General features: G+C 42.8%; 1 protein-coding gene across 7 annotated transcripts in view; it reads left to right on the top strand.

The window, feature by feature from the left end:
* PIBF1 (progesterone immunomodulatory binding factor 1) overlaps window positions 1-21127 on the top strand; it is a 172049-nt gene that overhangs the window by 106242 nt on the left and 44680 nt on the right. For 6 of the 7 annotated variants that reach the window (XM_048852196.2, XM_048852172.2, XM_075129007.1 and 3 more), the window contains one exon: window positions 10874-10976. In XM_048852196.2, the coding sequence (XP_048708153.1) occupies window positions 10874-10976 (103 nt within the window). Of the gene's footprint in view, window positions 1-10873; window positions 10977-12003; window positions 13999-21127 lie in introns of those variants that run through there. The other variant, XM_075129014.1, reaches the window with a different exon arrangement.

The raw sequence follows: 21127 nt of genomic DNA on the forward strand, positions 1-21127 counted from the left end.
GTTCATTGTTTTAACTCAAATCTTTCTCAAAAACACCAAAATAGGTATTTTACTCACTTTCCCTTCTTTCATAAAATATTGGGGTTGCAGCAGCCCAGCAACTTTAAAAGTGCTGCAACTGCAGGTGTATTTTGTCCATAATGGATGGAACTTAGCCACTGTCTTGTCATCAGTCATGGAGAAAGCTGTGTCTAGCTGGTCTGTAAGATCTATGCCCACAGAGCACTGGAATGTCAGTTGCAGGGTGAGTGCATGAAGGCACTTTGGTCTTCTTTTGGCATTTCCTGGATTCAAGCCAGATGGCATAGTTGAGCATCCCAGGTTGTCATCAAGAGGCTCCATCAGTGTCCTCCAGGTTTGGTTCAGGACTAATGAGAGGTCCAGAAGTTGTGGATTCTTGAAACAAGTGCTTCTCTGTTATGTTGAAATAGTCATCACTATCATTGGTTCATCAGTACAGCATCCCAATGTGGTGCTCCATATTGACTTAGAGAGCAGGATCTCTTCTCCCCCACAAGCATAGATGCGTAGGCATAGGTCAGCTGACTTCCATGATGTTTTTCTCAGGTGCATTGGCACCTCTCTCACGCTTACTGCTCTAGGACACAGCAGGACATATTAAACCTCTGTGGCATGAGGGAAGACTGTCAAAACCCCATAGGGTATGTCTACACTACGGAATAAGGTCGAATTTATAGAAGTCGGTTTTTTAGAAATCGGTTTTATAAATTCGAGTGTGTGTGTCCCCACAGAAAATGCTCTAAGTGCATTAAGTGCATTAACTCGGCGGAGCGCTTCCACAGTACCGAGGCAAGCGTCGACTTCCGGAGCGTTGCACTGTGGGTAGCTATCCCACAGTTCCCGCAGTCTCCGCTGCCCATTGGAATTCTGGGTTGAGATCCCAATGCCTGATGGGGCTAAAACATTGTCGCGGGTGGTTCTGGGTACATATCGTCAGCCCCCCCGTTCCCTCCCTCCCCCCGTGAAAGCAAGGGCAGACAATCATTTCGCGCCTTTTTTCCTGAGTTACCTGTGCAGACGCCAAACCATGGCAAGCATGGAGCCCGCTCAGGTAACCGTCACCCTATGTCTCCTGGGTGCTGGCAGACGCGGTACGGCTTTGCTGCACAGTAGCAGCAACCCCTTGCCTTCTGGCAGCAGACGGTGCAATACGATTGGTAGTCGTCCTCATCGTGTCCGAGGTGCTCCTGGCCGCGTCGGCTGGGAGCACCTGGGCAGACATGGGCGCAGGGACTAAATTTGGAGTGACTTGACCAGGTCATTCTCTTTAGTCCTGCAGTCAGTCCTATTGAACCGTCTTACGGTGAGCGGGCAGGCGATACGGACTGCTAGCAGTCGTACTGTACCATCTTCTGCCAGGCAAGCAAGAGATGAGGATTGCTAGCAGTCGTATTGCACCATCTTCTGCCAGGCAGGCAAGAGATGGGGATGGCTAGCAGTCGTACTGTACCATCTTCTGCCGAGCAGCCATGAGATGTGGATGGCATGCAGTCCTTCTGCACCGTCTGCTGCCAGCCAAAGATGTAAAAGACAGATGGAGTGGGTCAAAACAAGAAATAGACCAGATTTGTTTTGTACTCATTTGCCTCCTCCCCTGTCTAGGGGACTCATTCCTCTAGGTCACACTGCAGTCACTCACAGAGAAGGTGCAGCGAGGTAAATCTAGCCATGTATCAATCAGAGGCCAGGCTAACCTCCTTGTTCCAATAACAACGATAACTTAGGTGCACCATTTCTTATTGGAACCCTCCGTGCAGTCCTGCCTGAAATACTCCTTGATGTACAGGCACCCCCTTTGTTGATTTTAGCTCCCTGAAGCCAACCCTGTAAGCCGTGTCGTCAGTCGCCCCTCCCTCCGTCAGAGCAACGGCAGACAATCGTTCCGCGCCTTTTTTCTGTGCGGACGCCATACCACGGCAAGCATGGAGCCCGCTCAGCTCACTTTGGCAATTAGGAGCACATTAACCACCACACGCATTATTCAGCAGTGTATGCAGCACCAGAACATGGCAACGCGATACCGGGCGAGGAGGCGACGTCAGCGCGGTCCTGTGAGTGATCAGGACATGGACACAGATTTCTCTGAAAGCATGGGCCCTGACAATGCATGCATCATGGTGCTAATGGGGCAGGTTCATGCTGTGGAACGCCGATTCTGGGCTCGGGAAACAAGCACAGACTGGTGGGACCGCATAGTGTTGCAGGTCTGGGACGATTCCCAGTGGCTACGAAACTTTCGCATGCGTAAGGGCACTTTCATGGAACTTTGTGACTTGCTTTCCCCTGCCCTGAAGCGCATGAATACCAAGATGAGAGCAGCCCTCACAGTTGAGAAGCGAGTGGCGATAGCCCTGTGGAAGCTTGCAACGCCAGACAGCTACCGGTCAGTTGGGAATCAATTTGGAGTGGGCAAATCTACTGTGGGGGCTGCTGTGATGCAAGTAGCCCACGCAATCAAAGATCTGCTGATATCAAGGGTAGTGACCCTGGGAAATGTGCAGGTCATAGTGGATGGCTTTGCTGCAATGGGATTCCCTAACTGTGTTGGGGCCATAGACGGAACCCATATCCCTATCTTGGCACCGGAGCACCAAGCCGCCGAGTACATAAACTGCAAGGGGTACTTTTCGATAGTGCTGCAAGCTCTGGTGGATCACAAGGGACGTTTCACCAACATCAACGTGGGATGGCCGGGAAAGGTGCATGATGCTCGCATCTTCAGGAACTCTGGTCTGTTTCAAAAGCTGCAGGAAGGGACTTTATTCCCAGACCAGAAAATAACTGTTGGGGATGTTGAAATGCCTATATGTATCCTTGGGGACCCAGCCTACCCCTTAATGCCATGGCTCATGAAGCCATACACAGGCAGCCTGGACAGTGGTCAGGAGCTGTTCAACTACAGGCTGAGCAAGTGCAGAATGGTGGTAGAATGTGCATTTGGACGTTTAAAGGTGCGCTGGCACAGTTTACTGACTCGCTTAGACCTCAGCGAAACCAATATTCCCACTGTTATTACTGCTTGCTGTGTGCTCCACAATATCTGTGAGAGTAAGGGGGAGACGTTTATGGCGGGGTGGGAGGTTGAGTCAAATTGCTTGGCTGCTGGTTACGCGCAGCCAGACACCAGGGCGGTTAGAAGAGCACAGGAGGGCGCGGTACGCATCAGAGAAGCTTTGAAAAACAGTTTCATGACTGGCCAGGCTACGGTGTGAAAGTTCTGTTTGTTTCTCCTTGATGAACCCCCCCGCCCCTTGGTTCACTCTACTTCCCTGTAAGCTAACCACCCTCCCATCCTCCCTTTAATCATTGCTTGCAGAGCCAATAAAGTCATTGTTGCTTCACATTCATGCATTCGTTATTCATTCATCACACAAATAGGGGGATGACTACCAAGGTATCCCAGGAGGGGTGGTGGAGGAGGGAAGGAAAATGCCACACAGCACTTTAAGCACAGCACTTTAAAAGTTTACAACTTTAAAATTTATTGAATGACAGCCTTCTTTTTTTTGGGCAATCCTCTGTGGTGGAGTGGCTGGTTGGCCGGAGGCCCCCCCACCGCGTTCTTGGGCGTCTGGGTGTGGAGGCTATGGAACTTGGGGAGGAGGGCGGTTGGTTACAGAGGGGCTGCAGTGGCAGTCTGTGCTCCAGCTGCCTTTGCTGCAGCTCAACCATACACTGGAGCATACTGGTTTGGTCCTGCAGCAGCCTCAGCATTGAATCCTGCCTCCTCTCATCACGCTGCCGCCACCTTTGAGCTTCAGCCCTGTCTTCAGCCCGCCACTTACTCTATTCAGACCTCCACCTCTCCTCCCGGTCATTTTGTGCTTTCCTGCACTCTGACATTATTTGCCTCCACGCATTCGTCTGTGCTCTGTCAGTGTGGGAGGACAGCATGAGCTCGGAGAACATTTCATCGCGAGTGCGTTTTTTTTTCTTTCTAAGCTTCACTAGCCTCTGGGAAGGAGAAGATCCTGTGATTATTGAAACACATGCAGCTGGTGGAGAAAAAAAAAGGGACAGCGGTATTTAAAAAGACACATTTTATAAAACAGTGGCTACAGTCTTTCAGGGTAAACCTTGCTGTTAACATTACATACATAGCACATGTGCTTTCGTTACAAGGTCGCATTTTGCCTCCTCCCACCGCGTGAACGGATTTTGGTTGAATGCCAGCAAACATACACTGCAATGCTTTGTTCTACAGTGATTCCCCAGTACGTGTTGCTGGCCTGGAGTGGTAAAGTGTCCTACCATGAAGGACGAAATAAGGCTGCCCTCCCCAGAAACCTTTTGCAAAGGCAGAACCGCAAATGCCAGGGCAAAGTAATCCTTTCACATGCTTGCTTTTAAACCATGTATAGCATTTTAAAAGGTACACTCACCAGAGGTCCCTTCTCCGCCTGCTGAGTCCAGGAGGCAGCCTTGGGTGGGTTCGGGGGGTACTGGCTCCAGGTCTAGGGTGAGAAACAGTTCCTGGCTGTCGGGAAAACCGGTTTCTCCGCTTGCTTGCTGTGAGCTATCTACAACCTCCTCATCATCATCTTCTTCGTCCCCAAAACCTACTTCCGTATTGCCTCCATCTCCATTGAAGTAGTCAAACAACACGGCTGGGGTAGTGGTGGCTGAACCCCCTAAAATGGCATGCAGCTCATCATAGAAGCGGCATGTTTGGGGCTCTGACCCAGAGCGGCTGTTCGCCTCTCTGGTTTTCTGGTAGGCTTGCCTCAGCTCCTTCAGTTTCACGCGGCACTGCTTCGCATCCCTGTTATGGCCTCTGTCCTTCATGCCCTGGGAGATTTTCAGAAAGGTTTTGGCATTTCGAAAACTGGAACGGAGTTCTGATAGCACGGATTCCTCTCCCCAAACAGCGATCAGATCCCGTACCTCCCGTTCGGTCCATGCTGGAGCTCTTTTGCGATTCTGGGACTCCATCATGGTCACCTGTGCTGATGAGCTCTGCATGGTCACCTGCAGCTTGCCACGCTGGCCAAACAGGAAATGAGATTCAAAAGTTCGCGGTTCTTTTCCTGTCTACCTGGCCAGTGCATCTGAGTTGAGAGCGCTGTCCAGAGCGGTCAGAATGGAGCACTCTGGGATAGCTCCCGGAGGCCAATACCATCGAATTGTGTCCACAGTACCCCAAATTCGAGCCGTCAACGTCGATTTAAGCACTAATCCACTTGTCAGGGGTGGAGTACGGAAATTGATTTTAAGAGCCCTTTAAGTCGAAATAAAGGGCTTCATTGTGTGGACGGGTGCAGGTTTAAATCGATTTAACGCTGCTAAATTCGACCTAAAGTCCTAGTGTAGACCAGGGCTTAGTGTGGTACCTTTGGAGGAAAAAAAAATTACTTACTTGAACTTCTTGTTCTCTGAAAATTAAGTGCAGTAGATCAGTGCTTTCCCACCTGTAATTCCTCAGAGTGGTAATTTCTGAATTTTTTTCTTTTCTGTCTTGTCATTTTTTCACTTTGCATTTGGAAAGAAAAAGCACATAAATACTGCTAGTTGTCTGACTGCAGTTTCACTGTCTAATCAACTAGTAATAAAACTTTTTTAATAAGTTGTTAATTATATGTTCTTTGTTGCCCATCAGATGTTGGATATCACTTGGCTAGTTTGTTTCACACAAAGAAGCAACAGAAGACTTGATATACAAGGTTGTTTAAAAAAATCATTTTCATCTAAAAATGTATTTTGAAAAATAAATCCTGAAAAGAAAAAATATGTGTTTATATAGTAAATCAGTACTTCACAAATTTTCAAAAGCTGAGCCCCCATTTAAGAAAGATTAAACTAAGCAGGTCTTCAACCTTGCAATGTTTTGTTAAATTTTAAAGTCATTCCATTTTATTCTATTCTATTTTAATTTATTCATCTTCCACATGCCTCTAACTAGTCCTTTGCGCTCCTATCTCGAGGCACGTCTCACACTTTGGAAAACACTGCTCTAGCGTAGCTAATTCACATTGGCACTATTTTTTCAGTGAATATAGGTATACATTTTCAGAAAAAGTATAGATTTATTTTTTATGAGCACTGCAATATTGTGGACTTGTATAACTAAAGCACAAAGTAAAAAGAGCTCAACAAGGCTTGACTTTAATTTGATTAAAATAAAAGCATTACTTCATATTTTCAATTTTGTTTTGAAAACAGTCTTACATTTTTGGTATGGTATATAACTTTCAATTGAAGAAATGGTTAGAGCACAAACAAATGATGCTCTTATTTTGGAATTAGCTTTTCATACTGTTCTGTAGAATCTGAGTATGCAGTATGATCAATTTTTTTAAAACGCTGTTCTAATAGACATCAGTATTTTAACATTTGTGACATTTGATTTGTTTGCTTTAAAAAGAGACTTGCACATCAGAGCAGACTTTAAAAATGCAACACTCACTCAGATCTTTCTGTTTAATGTGGTATTTCACATATACTTGTACTGAATAAAAGCTTATTTCCACAGTCAATCTCTCCACTTGAACCTGCACTGAACTCTTAAGCCTATGTTTGTGATGACATAGTCTGTTTCATTGGTCATAAATTCAGTATTATGACTTCACAGCAAGGTCAAGAAGGAAGAGAAAAATAGTTGCAAAAGATCCAAAGCCATATGTAGTTAACTAGTAAACGAAGCAAACACATGAAAAACAAGAGGAGAGTAAATAATTAAATCAGGATTTATGTTAAAAGGTTCCCAATTTAAATCCAACTGTAAATATTCTTTAAGTGATTGTCTGCATGTATTCCACTTCTGATGCTCATGTACCCCATGAGTGCAAGATCAGAATCTTTTGAATAGCAGTGTCCATAGGGGCATGCTAGCACCTTGTTGCCAGGGTGGGATGGCCACAACCACTCTCCAGTTTACCACCTATGGCTGGAAGACAGAATACCTGCAGTGTCCATGTCTCTGTACACTGCACGATTTAGCTTTTCACTTAGTTATAGTTTTAATTAGTTTTATCCTATTGGCCCATTGGCATTTTTAAAAAAGATTTTAGGGTTTTTAAGCCCCCATGCCATCTCCAACACCAGACCACGCTGGACATAGCAGAGTCCAAATCCCCAGGATTCAAGACCTGCTACTCTTGCGTGGGAGTAATACACATCAGTGATGGACCCTCTACGTGCCTCTTTGGTCTGGGGAAATGTATATGCTATGAAAGTGGTTTATATTTTGTTCCTTCTCTAAAATGACGCAGAAGTCCAGGGAGTCTCAACTTAAGCTCATCCTCCTTCAGAGCCCCATGAAAGCAAGAAGACTTCCTCCAGGTCAGACCACCTCTCAGAGCTCCCTGGTAAGCCACCAGTACACTCCAGTCTCCTGATTCCATTTGATGCCGATGAAATCCCATTCCTCCACCATGGAGTTAGCTAGAAGTTCCTTCACCTCTTCAGCCCAATCCTCTGAAGAGAAAGGACAGAAGGAGCAACATTATCATGGTAAGCGGAGATGTAGAGCTTCTGTCTGGCCCCAAGCAGATCTAGCTTATGACACAGTTTAAGGCCCAGATCGGATTCTGCTAAGTCCTTGGCACTGATTGGCCACTGACCAGCCTCAACATACTCTCCAGCCATCAATATACCTGGTACCAGCAGCTTTGGATCAAAACATCCAGCACCAAAACAGCACACACCAAAGCAGCCAGCACTGGAGTACACGACACTGAAGCCAATGGTGTAAGAACACTCGTTGAACCTTCTGGCACTGATGCTGAAAACCCCAGCACTGAAAGAGCACTGTCTGACTGAAACTCTGGCTTTGTACCAAATACCTTAACATCAACTGCTTCCACAGCTTATGCTCAAATAAATTGGTTAGTCTCTAAGGTGCCACAAGTACTCCTTTTCTTTTTGCTTCCACACCAGTCATCCTTTCTTCTGTGTCTTCACTTGGGGAGCCTCTCTTCATGGTACCTGTGCTGTTCACGGTACCAGTTGATGGTACTGGACAAGCCTGAGTCTCTATTTGCTGTCTTTTGCTAAAAAAGTATCTGCTGTGGTACTGGTACTGCCTCCACAGGAGCTGCCTATCCTTCCTGAATATTCACCCATGGAGGAGGTATGTTCCTTCTCCTCGCTGGACTTGAAGGACTGGAGTGATATGTCACCTAACTAGGTGCCTCAGTCCCCAATCCCTACATCATCTGAAAGGAGAAACTACAGGACAGTTGTGAGCATTACACTGCATGGTACCTGTCATGGCCCACAGCCCCTTTCTAGAATCCCATATAGTCGTGGCCTTCTGGGGCCCACGGGGGATGCACTTTAGTCACAGGGTTTCGACTGCCTCTCAGGTGACTAGAACAAAGTCACCCTCCCCTTGTAGACTTCTAGAGGGTCACTGCACTCAGCAGGCACCTCCTGCACCATATGCAGAGTGAACAGGAGAACTTACAGCAGATAGAAGCCCAAAGGGTCCCAAAGTTGATCTCATCCTTTTCACTTACCAATGCTGTGACCCCAGTTGTTCCAACCCCACTTGATAACTACTGGATCTTCTAGGAACTTCCCAGGAGGGTAGACAACACATTGGAATTCCTGGTCAAGAGACCACATGAAAAGTCAGACAAACTACTCGGTATCCTGCAGTAGTTGTTCTCTGGGAGACTGGCAGTACCAATAAGTGAGGGCTTATTGGAACCAGCCAGGCATTTTTGGAAGATTGCTGTTCCCATGGCACCTACATCTTAGAAATCAGATATGTCCCTTCTAAGGGCTTTGAATATTTCTTCAACCTCCAGACACCAGATTCTCTGGTCATAGCCATGGTCCACAAGAGGTACCAGCAAACAGGGGTCCACTGAAGTGACTCCCAGGGATAAGGCCCTAAGAAGTTGGCTGGAGGTTGAAACTCATTAGCCAGTCTATAAATGTGCATTGTAAACTAACAAGTGCTCCTGGCAAAATACAGCTACCTGAATTGGGCCTGGTATCCCAATTAAAAGATTAACTCCCACAGGAGTATGGAGAGGAGATGCTCAAGGCATCCTGGTTGCAGTCTTTGGGAATACTGAATGAGGTTCAAACAACCATCCTTCAAAGGCTTTGCCCTCAGTGAGGCTTTTCACATGTTGAAGGACTTACAGTGACCTTTCCCTCCCTGTCCATACACACGCTATCTCCCAGAAGGAGAGAGTACTAACTGTAGGCCTTGTTGGAACCCCAGGCATAACTAACAGTGTGAACCTAAGGCTGTGAACCAAGGTAGGCCTGGCCTTGGCAAAACTAGCAAACTAGGTTATTGGCTAACCAAGTAGGCACTTTTCTGACTGGAGAGGATGGTACAAGAACACCCAGAATTCTCAAGTAATTACATGAACACTTTCATAAGAGATGGTACAGGAACACACCGTTCCCTTGTAAGATAAGGATGAGATGACAGGATAATGGATAATGATGTTTTGTTCACAGTAGCAGGTACAAGGAGAAGGGTGGTAACTAGCAATGTCTGGAATGTAATACATAACTTGTTTGTATCAATGTAAAAAAAGGAGAAATCATAGGAGGGGCATCTTTGGCCAGATGTGGGGGCAGCATCCTGATGCACTGTCTGAGCTGGTACCATTGTTGCTGGTACCATTGCTCACCAGCTTCTGGTGGAAGACCACACTGTTTTCTCTCATTCAACAATAGCTGGAGTTCTCAAAGGTCTCATTCATGTCTTCCTGCCATTCAGGGAGACTCCACTTCCTGAAACCTCAACATTGTTTTAGCAGGCTAAATGAGACTTCAGTATATTCCTTGTACCATCTATTCATGAAGACTGCTTTCCTAGGGGCTATTACATCAGCCAGGAGAGTAGGTGATATTTCAAGGCCCTCATGGTGGAGCCACCTTAAGCTCCATTCCACAGTGACAAAGTGACTTTAAGACCTCAGCCCAGGTTTTTACCCAGAGTTGTTTCTGACATTCATTCTAACCAGATGATCCACCCATACTGTCTTCTTCCCCAAGCCTCACATTACCCTGGGTGAAGATAAACTCCACCCCTTGGATGTTGTCAATTCTCTCTCTCACAATCTGGACAGAATAAAGCCATTTAGGAATTCTTCTAGATTGTTCCTAGTATTTTTCAACAGAATGAATGGTCAGCCTATCTCTACTCAGGCTGTCAGATAAGTAACCAATACATCCTGAAGTCCATTTCAATGTTATACATAATTATAATATCACATAAAATTATTTTATGTATAAAGTACAGTATATTTTTTGTTTTATGAGTAGGTAAGAGCCTTCCAATATAATTACTTACACTGAACTAATATAACATTGTAAAGTGATAGAGGTAAATTACCTTAGTGAACAATGTATCACAATTACGTTTTTGTGGGGATGTTACTTTGGTGCAGTTAAAATTGTAGCATTGACTTATAGAGCCCTGCGCGGATACCAACATTTGTATCTGCATTTGATCCACAAGCTGTATAAATTGTCTGCAGATTTGCGGGGCTGTACATAACAGCTCCACAGGTCACCACACAACAGTGACACAGGGCTGTGCCAAACCCTCAGCTGCCCCCCACTTGTCCCTAGAGACCTCTTGCCTCATGCACATCCAAGCTGTGATCCATAAGAATGGTCTGTGGATACCCATAGATTTGCAGGGCTCTATTGACTTGTTCTTCCAGTTTTGACTATTATTTATAACATTTTACTGTGTATTTTTTACCTCTTTACATTTTAGCATTAGTGAAAAATTAAAGCAAGCAAGTTCTCAAATATAAGTGCTAGAATGCATTTTGCATGTTTTGGAAAACATTCCACATGAACTTTATTTATGTATGTATGTATGCATTTATTTATTTATTTATTTACTTACTTATTTACTTATTTATTGGCACAGTGTTCACTTGGCAAGAAGGTTACTGCAGCTAGAAAAGCAAAACTCATTGCTTGTAAAAGATCTGGAACATCAGAAAGAACAAGTCACACAGATTTCACAAGAGGTAAATTACTTCCACAAAAGAAAAAAATATATAACGAGACTATAAATATTGCAGAGTAGTCCTTTACAGAATAGTTATTTTCTGAACAAAGTTTATTATGTATTTGCTTGCTGTCTAAAAATTACCTTACAATTAACAAAAACACATTTATGCTAAACCTTTTCAAAGCAATTTATAGTGTATTGTAAAACAGAGATCAAAAGGAGAGATTACTTTACAGACTAAACAAAAATGTAGGCTAGACAAAAATATAAGCTCTGATTTCTGAGCAGATGACTAACTAGCAAAACTAGTTTGGTATTTTCTATGATGGTTAATTTTTCAACTAGTACCTCATTACTTCTGACACAGGTCTGCTTTTTTAAATCACTTTTTAAGATATTACTTATCTGTTATAGCTCCCTACTTTTGCTATATTTGTTCAGGCCCTTTAGTCTCTTAACACACAAATTTAGGTTATTTCTGGGTGATATCTGATAATATCATTATGCTAATTACTTTCAGGAAAGTTCTGTATTCTGTTTTTTAAAAAATGTTCCCTAATGTAATGTTAGTTTAATGATTGATGAGTATTTATATATTTTACAGTACATTATTTTTATCACTTTACTAGCTAAAGTCATATTACTTGACATGGAGAGTGAATAATTAAAACAGAGTGAAATCCCACAGACTCAAATTCAGTAATGCCTAGAAATTTTTACATTTTCCTTCAGACTCTCATTTTAAGAATGAAAGAGCTTCATTAGTCTTAAATTATCAGAGGTGACATTACCACCTTATTGAAGTCCCAGGCAGATTATGCTTTAGTTGTGAGGTTTAATAGTTTGATTTTAAGATTATCTTACCACTTAATTTGAATAACAGAACTATACTGTATTCTTACAAATGTCCCTTTAATTTGGAACAGCTCTGACTGACATTTTTAGGTGACAAGTTTTGAGGCCTGTCAATCATAAAACTTTAAACACTTTAAAAGCTGTTTTAATTATGTTGAAGGTAAATTTATATAATTTCACATTGCCAGCCACAGTTTGAATTGGGATGGCATGCAGAGGAACAGCATACCCCTACCTCTCTCAAGTTTCCTTCATGTGCTCCAGAAACTAAACTTTTATTGGTTCAAACTCCTGAGTGAATGAAAGCAGACAGAGATTCTGATTAAAGCCAAGGATACAACTTTTCATAATTACACCAGAGAGGTAGGGAAAGGACATCTGGCAGTTACTTCCAAGAAGACCACTGGGCTGATTGTGCCCGCAGAAGATCCCATACACAGCTGTAAAGACAGAGCAGTCCCCCTCCTGCAAAATCTCCCCAAGGATCAGGAACAAACATTTGCAGATTATCTCACTCTCTGTGCATGGAACGAGGCTTTAAACAAGGAGTGCCACAGCACCAGACACTGAAGCAATCGTTTGCCATACAATGCACAATGGACCGGCCCATTCCATGTCTACACCAGCAACTCTGATCCCCCTACTACCTGCACAGGACACTTGTATACAGTTGCAACAAATGGCTATCAGTACCACAGTGCCATCCCCCACATCCCTGGCCAAATCCTGTGTTCTGTGAAGAAAAAGAAGAACCTATATCACTAGCCGCCACTATGCAATTTAGGAAAAGTTCTTCCTAGCCCCCTAATAGGGCCCTGGCAAAAATCCAGAGGTGGGAAATCTAGCTATAATAACAGAAAAGGGGAAAAAATAAATGCAAGGGAAGGGTGTTTGAGTTCAGCAGTCCATGCCTGTGAGAAACAATATAAATTGTCCACCCCTCTGTGCCTTTGGACCAGTCAGATGTCCCTGCAGCCCACTAATGGGGCAATCAGGCTTCAGGGGTGGGAAATAATGGCCTTTAAGCTCTTATGAAGACCTCCCCATGCGTGAGGGTGCCAAAGAGGATTTGGAGGAGCAGCACTTTTTCCTTCCCCTTGCTGGTCAAGATCCCAGGAATGTCTTTTTTCCTGCCGAATTTCCTTCCCAAATTAGGCAGCGCTTTTTATTAAATCCCTTGTGATTACAAGGAAAACTGTCTAAATGTGAATGGAGTGTAAAAATGTAACATAATGTACCCAAGTTTGTAGAGAGCCTGAAACAGTAATAATTCTTGAGAGGTCTGAGCTGATCCTGTTCATTTTAGTGCGTTATTAATTCAGATATTTACTGATAATTAAGTATCAAAATTAACTATTTCACTTTTGTACAAAGTCTGTAGGAAAAGAGAGGGGGATGATCTTTATAGTAAGGTCCATGCAATCTATTTAGGCTCTACGAGTGTGTATTGTTTGGGAGAGTACAATCCCTTATTGCCTCTCTCTCTCTCTCCCCCTTCCCTCCCCCCGCAAAATCATGAATGAACCAAACCTAGTGTTTCTGTCAGAGCTTCACAGGGCATCTGAGCCCAAAGGAGAGGGAGTCAAGCCCCGCAGAGGACACATGATTATATTTTTAATATATGTCCAATCTACTAAGAGTGGGATCTCATGTTGGTATCTCAGACTGAGAGGGGCTTATTTTTTCACTGAAGCTTGGAAGGTTGCCATTACCTTTTGATTTCCAGTTGGATTCCTTTTGTGTCCTCACTGAAAATGGGGATGGAGGAAAGGTGGGAAAGCTGATATTCTCTTAAATGTGAATTGAGGAAATTAGTTTGAGATCAAATGAAGAGAATGTGAAATTCCAAGAGACCCCTTAAGCACTGACCACTATGGTAATAGTTCTGTATTATCTAGGCTTCAGTGATATCCTTCTTTGACCCAAGTATGACTGTAGCTCTGCCAGGTGTTCATGGCTTATGGCTACTCACATGTTTAAAGTTATGGTTTTGAGACATAGGGTAAGTGATCATAAACCAAGGAAAAATATTTTCTGTTTACTGGTGAAGACTGTGAAGAAAATAAAAATTGTTTCAAGTCAGAAGCTGAAACAATGATAATTCCTTAAAAACAAAAAATTGGGTTTGGTTTGGTTTTGATTTTTTGTAATTTCATGCTGAAGAATATTCCTGAAAGTTTGGGTTTAAAATAGCACTATCATATAAAAAAAATTTTTTTTAAAGTCATCTGATTTGTTAACATGGGAGATTTGAACTTTTGAAATTATTGTTAAATTAGTATTATATCACAAACAAATAGGGAAATCTTAGTGATTCTGTTCACCTGATATATTAAGCCACCTTCTATCTTTTCATAGGCTCTTAAGCAGATGAGCACTTAGGGCTTGATCCACAGCCTACTGACTTCAACTAATTTTAAACATTTATTTTTAGACGTTCCTGTACAAGGCTAAAACACTGTGTTTAATACTACACACAAAGCTCCTCTGATTATCAAGTAGAATGGAAGCTAGCTTCTCAAGGACAGAAGGTTCCTATTCTGCTGGTGTTACATGTGGTATCTCTCTTCAGAAAGATGGCTACCATAAGCAGGAGGTTTAGAAATATACATTATATTTAGTAAAATTGTATTCAGTGTTCTTGTCGCTGTTTTGGACCTAAAGAAGAGCTCTGTGTAGGCTCAAAAGCTTTTCTCTCATCTACAGAAGTTGGTCCAATAAAAGATATTACCTCACTTGCCTCTTTAAGTCAGTAAAATTAACAGTTACTATACAATGAGAAATTCATTTCTTACATTAGAAATTTATTTAAGGCTACAAAGAGGTAGGCAAGGGTTGGAGATTCTAAAAAATCAAGTAGAGCAGTGAAACCATTGAAAAAAGATTATCTGTTGTCTTTTTTCTTTTTTCTTTTTTTTTTTTTTTGTTACAAGGACTAACACTGAGAAATTATTGACAGAATATATATGTGACCTGATACATTCATATTTATCTCTGTAGTGTTTGTTTCCAAGAAACCAGTAGTAAATGAGTCGTAGCATCATAAAGAAATGAGAAACTACTTAAGCCCTCTATGTCTTAATCTGCAACCAGAAAAAATATTTTGAATTTTTTTTATTGTTAATCTATTTTTTCTGATTCTCATTCACCCTTTCATATGCTAAAAAGAACACTTAAAATTGGCAGTTTTCCATTTTACAAAGTATAGCCCCAATCTTACAAAGACTAGTTAACTTTAAGCATAGTTGTAGTACTGTTGAACTTAGTGAGACTACTCACATGTTTAAAGTTAAATGTTTGTAAGATTTTTCAAGATCAGGGCCTGTGTGCAGTAATTAAAACGTATGGGTTGCCATTCTTGCTCAGGTCAAATGGAACCAGTACTGGAACTCTCTGTCTTGGAATTGAGGACTGTTATGTACACCTGAGCCTGCAAGTCCCCATGGTTTTTCTTCCAATATGTAGGCAAAATTAGAGCTCCTACATGAAACGTTTACTTCTCAACCTTCCTTAGGATCTCCAGTATTCTTTACTTTGACCACATTTAAATTTAATATTTCTGTCTCTTGGTTCTTCCCATTTTTTGGTAGTTCATTTTCTGGTCTTCCTCACTGTATGTTCCCTTGCCAGGTAAGTCTTCTGCTTCCACTTTTACCACTTATCAAAATACAGTTCTGACACATCCCTCTGTTCTAGTGGACAAATCTCAGTGATAGTTCTTCGGTTGTTGATAATAGTCAGGTCTAGAGATGATTCTGACAAATATAGCAAAAATAAGCGACTCAGCAACATGAAGGCAGATGAAACTAAATGTAGACAAGGGCAAGGTAATGCATATTGAAAGAAACAATCTGAATTACAATTATAGCATATAATTAAACTTTGGAAGTCATTATTTAAAGCAGGAGTGTAGCTGATTCAAAGAAGGATTCGATATTTTCATGATCACTAAGATCATCAGATGCAACATGTGAAAATGTGAGGAATATCAACCTTCATTCTTTGGGGCAAAAACTACTGATCGTGTGGAGTTAGCGAGAAACTACCCTATACATATATTAATGAATAATTCTTCATTATGTTGTTTTACACCTTCTGAAACTTCCAGTGCTGGACTGGGGCTGGATGAGATTGGTTTAATTTGATATGGCAGCTCCTGTATTCTGTATTCCATTTGACAGGCCACCCTGCAAGTTAAGATTAATATTCCAAGCTTTAAATGGATCTCTATTGCAGCTGTTATATGAAGACTCATTTTGTCATCTTAATAAAAAGACTCTTTGACAGTTCTTAGGCTTGGAAAGCTAGTGGATATCAAGCATTATTTCTGATACCTCATCAATTGATTAAAGGTATTTGATCTCTCTCTTTTTTTTCCTCTAAAGTGAACTTGGAATTTCTCTACAGAGCGGAAATAGCTATTCCCCCTCCTCGGGTTTTTTTTCAAATGGGAATGAGAGAAGATTACTGTGCATTCTCTAGATCTTAGAAAAGTCATAAAATATTGTTTAAGTAGGACTAGTTTCTTAAGGAAATAAAGTTTTTTATTTTTTTTTAAGCAGAAAAAAAATGAGGCAGCTGTTTTTTGTCATCTTTGGCAAATGTGGATTGTTTCATCTATCGAAGAATTTTATAAACTAACTAGAAAAATGTCTCCCTCTTCAGTTAAAGTTCATTCTGTTAGAACTGTCTGTATCTGGGCATTCAAAGGTATTCTTTGGCACACAAAAAATGGTCAGGCAGTAGCCTATATGTCTGCACACACCAAGATTCGACAGTAGAAGTATCTGATGTTTGGTCTTCAGTCCACACTTCTTTTGCAGAATGATTTTGTAATCACTTGTGATGCAGTCCTGCCATGTACCATTTAGCACTGTCTTTAGTTCCAATAATTCTGTAATTTTTTCAGGGAATAAAACAGGAATGATTTGTTTCCTACCTGGTGAAAGGTTCTGAGAGTTCCTTTGCTATTCTGGGAACCATGCTATTGCATTTGTTAGTCTATCTCATCTACATTAATTGATTTTTTTTCTCATTAGTTGTTTCAGAGATTTTCAGAGTTTGAATTTCCACTAGATAGTACATTTATTTTTAAAAAGTATAATACTAAAACTAAGTCAGTTGATTTCAGTAAGATGAACAAACTGAGGTGCCTACACTAGTTTTTTTGCACATTTGTTCCTGCACCAATGTAAAAATGTAAAAAGTAACTTGCACTGGAGTGTTGCCAAGTATTGCAACTTTATCATGATAAATACTGTTTTTCTTAAAGCCACAGGTGCAGGAATCTGGTTATTTCATGAGAATCTCAGCTTTCATATTTTTTTTTTAAGTGAAGTTTTAGCTGTCAGGGTTGTTGAGAAAAGCTTGATAATATGAACCCTAAATGCTTCGATGCCAAAAGGCAAATAAAAACTCAGTGTGTTAATTTTCAGATCTCATTAATTTTAAGCCATTCAAGATTTTTCAGAGCATGACCTATGGTTTGTGAACGCTTAGGCTGGTATTACTGAGTGCTTCTTACTTCTGTTTCTTTCCAAAGGTCTGGCTTACTCTGCGAGTGTGTGTGTGTGTTGGTTGCACTAGTAAAACAACACTGATATAAACACATCAGTTAAAATCAAAAAGGTAGCATTTTCCCTGTGTTCTGACCCTTGCCTGTATGTTGGGTAAAGGGGCTGGTGTGGTGTAAAAGGGTTCTAAAAGCCCCTGAGCTAGCCAAGGGCAAATTCCTTCAGTGCAGGATCTGAGGGTATGTCTACACTACGGAATTAGGTCGAATTTATAGAAGTCGTTTTTTTAGAAATCGGTTTTATATATTCGAGTGTGTGTGTCCCCACAGAAAATGCTCTAAGTGCATTAACTTGGCGGAGCGCTTCCACAGTACCGAGGCAAGCATCGACTTCCGGAGTGTTGCACTGTGGATAACTATCCCACAGTTCCTGCAGTCTCCGCTACCCATTGGAATTCTGGGTTGAGATCCCAATGCCTGATGGGGCTAAAACATTGTCGCGGGTGGTTCTGGGTACATATCGTCAGGCCCCCGTTCCCTCCCTCCCTCCATGAAAGCAAGGGCAGACAATCGTTTTGCGCCTTTTTTCCTGAGTTACCTGTGCAGACACCATACCACGGCAAGCATGGAGCCCGCTCAGGTAACCGTCACCCTATGTCTCCTGGGTGCTGGCAGACGCGGTACTGCATTGCTACACAGTAGCAGCAACCCATTGCCTTCTGGCAGCAGACGGTGCAATACGACTGGTAGCCGTCATCGTCATGTCCGAGGTGCTCCTGGCCACGTCGGCCAGGAGCGCCTGGGCAGACATGGGCGCAGGGACTAAATTTGGAGTGACTTGACCAGGTCATTTTCTTTAGTCCTGCAGTCAGTCCTATTGAGCCGTCTTATGGTGAGCAGGCAGGCGATAACGGATTGCTAGCAGTCCTACTGCATCATCTTTTGCCGGGCAGCCATGAGATGTGGATGGCATGCAGTCCTTCTGCACCATCTGCTGCTAGCCAAAGATGTAAAAGATAGATGGAGTGGATCAAAACAAGAAATAGACCAGATTTGTTTTGTACTCATTTAGTTCCCGCCCTCCCCCATCTAGGGACTCATTCCTCTAGGTCACACTGCAGTCACTCACAGAGAAGGTACAGCGAGGTAAATCTAGCCATGTATCAATCAGAGACCAGACTAACCTCCTTGTTACAGTGAAGTACACACTGTAATTACTGGATAATATTAAGGACAAAAGGAGGTAGTCCCCTAAATCTTCACTCTCTGCATAAACCTATGTACCATTTCCTGTTTACTTTGAATTTGTTTTTAAAATAGGTTATCTCAATATGTGTCATACCAGGACACATTTTTCTCCATACGTGTGCAAAAAATTAGTATGTATACAGTTTAAAGGCCTCATGCCAAGTAGTAAGATTTGCATAGTATTTGATTTATAGATGCTTATTTTGCCTTACCATATTGGTATTTGCATCTAGATTCTTTTCTTAGAAAACTGCATACGATATTCTCCAAAATATCACCTGTAAAAAAATATATATATATCCTATTTTGGTGTTCATAGTAGGAGACTTTTCAGTACTCTATACCTTAAATTCCTAAATCCTTTGGCTCCAATATGGGAAGCCTTTTGCTACTGTTTCTGTAAAACAGCAACCACCTAGTGTCTGCAAACCTTAGTTTCTTGGTACTGTACTGATAATGAAGGAACTTCAGGGAGCCACTTGTCTGGTCTATATTGCTACTGCTGCATCACATCCATCTACTTGTCTTGGAAGGGGGGAAAAAACTATTTTTCCTCAGAATTATATCCTGTTTGGGTGCCATTAGTGCATCTCATTGTGTGTGTCTGTATTCTTTTGGGTGTCATGTAAGATATAGGGTATGTCTACACTAGGAATGCTTTACCAATGAGTGTACTATACTAGCAAAACTCTCCTACTGTGGGCATGGCTATGCTAACAAAGCTGTGCTTTGCAGCAGTATAGTAAAGCCAAGTTATACAAATAAACAAGTTATACTGGTAAAAGTGCTGTTTTTGCCAGTATAACTGCATCTACACTAGGGACTTCTGCCAGCGCAGCTCTGTTCAGGGATCACACCTCTTCACACCGCTGACTGACACATCTGTGCCAACAGAAGTCTGTACTGTGGACCTGAGCTTAAATATATTTTTCCATTATGTCTGATTTTGATCACATTTGAGTGCTTGGACCTACAGAGGTTCATTGTTTTAACTCAAATCTTTCTCAAAAACACCAAAATAGGTATTTTACTCACTTTCCCTTCTTTCATAAAATATTGGGGTTGCAGCAGCCCAGCAACTTTAAAAGTGCTGCAACTGCAGGTGTATTTTGTCCATAATGGATGGAACTTAGCCACTGTCTTGTCATCAGTCATGGAGAAAGCTGTGTCTAGCTGGTCTGTAAGATCTATGCCCACAGAGCACTGGAATGTCAGTTGCAGGGTGAGTGCATGAAGGCACTTTGGTCTTCTTTTGGCATTTCCTGGATTCAAGCCAGATGGCATAGTTGAGCATCCCAGGTTGTCATCAAGAGGCTCCATCAGTGTCCTCCAGGTTTGGTTCAGGACTAATGAGAGGTCCAGAAGTTGTGGATTCTTGAAACAAGTGCTTCTCTGTTATGTTGAAATAGTCATCACTATCATTGGTTCATCAGTACAGCATCCCAATGTGGTGCTCCATATTGACTTAGAGAGCAGGATCTCTTCTCCCCCACAAGCATAGATGCGTAGGCATAGGTCAGCTGACTTCCATGATGTTTTTCTCAGGTGCATTGGCACCTCTCTCACGCTTACTGCTCTAGGACACAGCAGGACATATTAAACCTCTGTGGCATGAGGGAAGACTGTCAAAACCCCATAGGGTATGTCTACACTACGGAATAAGGTCGAATTTATAGAAGTCGGTTTTTTAGAAATCGGTTTTATAAATTCGAGTGTGTGTGTCCCCACAGAAAATGCTCTAAGTGCATTAAGTGCATTAACTCGGCGGAGCGCTTCCACAGTACCGAGGCAAGCGTCGACTTCCGGAGCGTTGCACTGTGGGTAGCTATCCCACAGTTCCCGCAGTCTCCGCTGCCCATTGGAATTCTGGGTTGAGATCCCAATGCCTGATGGGGCTAAAACATTGTCGCGGGTGGTTCTGGGTACATATCGTCAGCCCCCCCGTTCCCTCCCTCCCCCCGTGAAAGCAAGGGCAGACAATCATTTCGCGCCTTTTTTCCTGAGTTACCTGTGCAGACGCCAAACCATGGCAAGCATGGAGCCCGCTCAGGTAACCGTCACCCTATGTCTCCTGGGTGCTGGCAGACGCGGTACGGCTTTGCTGCACAGTAGCAGCAACCCCTTGCCTTCTGGCAGCAGACGGTGCAATACGATTGGTAGTCGTCCTCATCGTGTCCGAGGTGCTCCTGGCCGCGTCGGCTGGGAGCGCCTGGGCAGACATGGGCGCAGGGACTAAATTTGGAGTGACTTGACCAGGTCATTCTCTTTAGTCCTGCAGTCAGTCCTATTGAACCGTCTTACGGTGAGCGGGCAGGCGATACGGACTGCTAGCAGTCGTACTGTACCATCTTCTGCCAGGCAAGCAAGAGATGAGGATTGCTAGCAGTCGTATTGCACCATCTTCTGCCAGGCAGGCAAGAGATGGGGATGGCTAGCAGTCGTACTGTACCATCTTCTGCCGAGCAGCCATGAGATGTGGATGGCATGCAGTCCTTCTGCACCGTCTGCTGCCAGCCAAAGATGTAAAAGACAGATGGAGTGGGTCAAAACAA

This window comes from Caretta caretta, chromosome 1 (assembly GCF_965140235.1).
Source record: "Caretta caretta isolate rCarCar2 chromosome 1, rCarCar1.hap1, whole genome shotgun sequence".
NCBI lineage: Eukaryota > Metazoa > Chordata > Testudines > Cheloniidae > Caretta > Caretta caretta.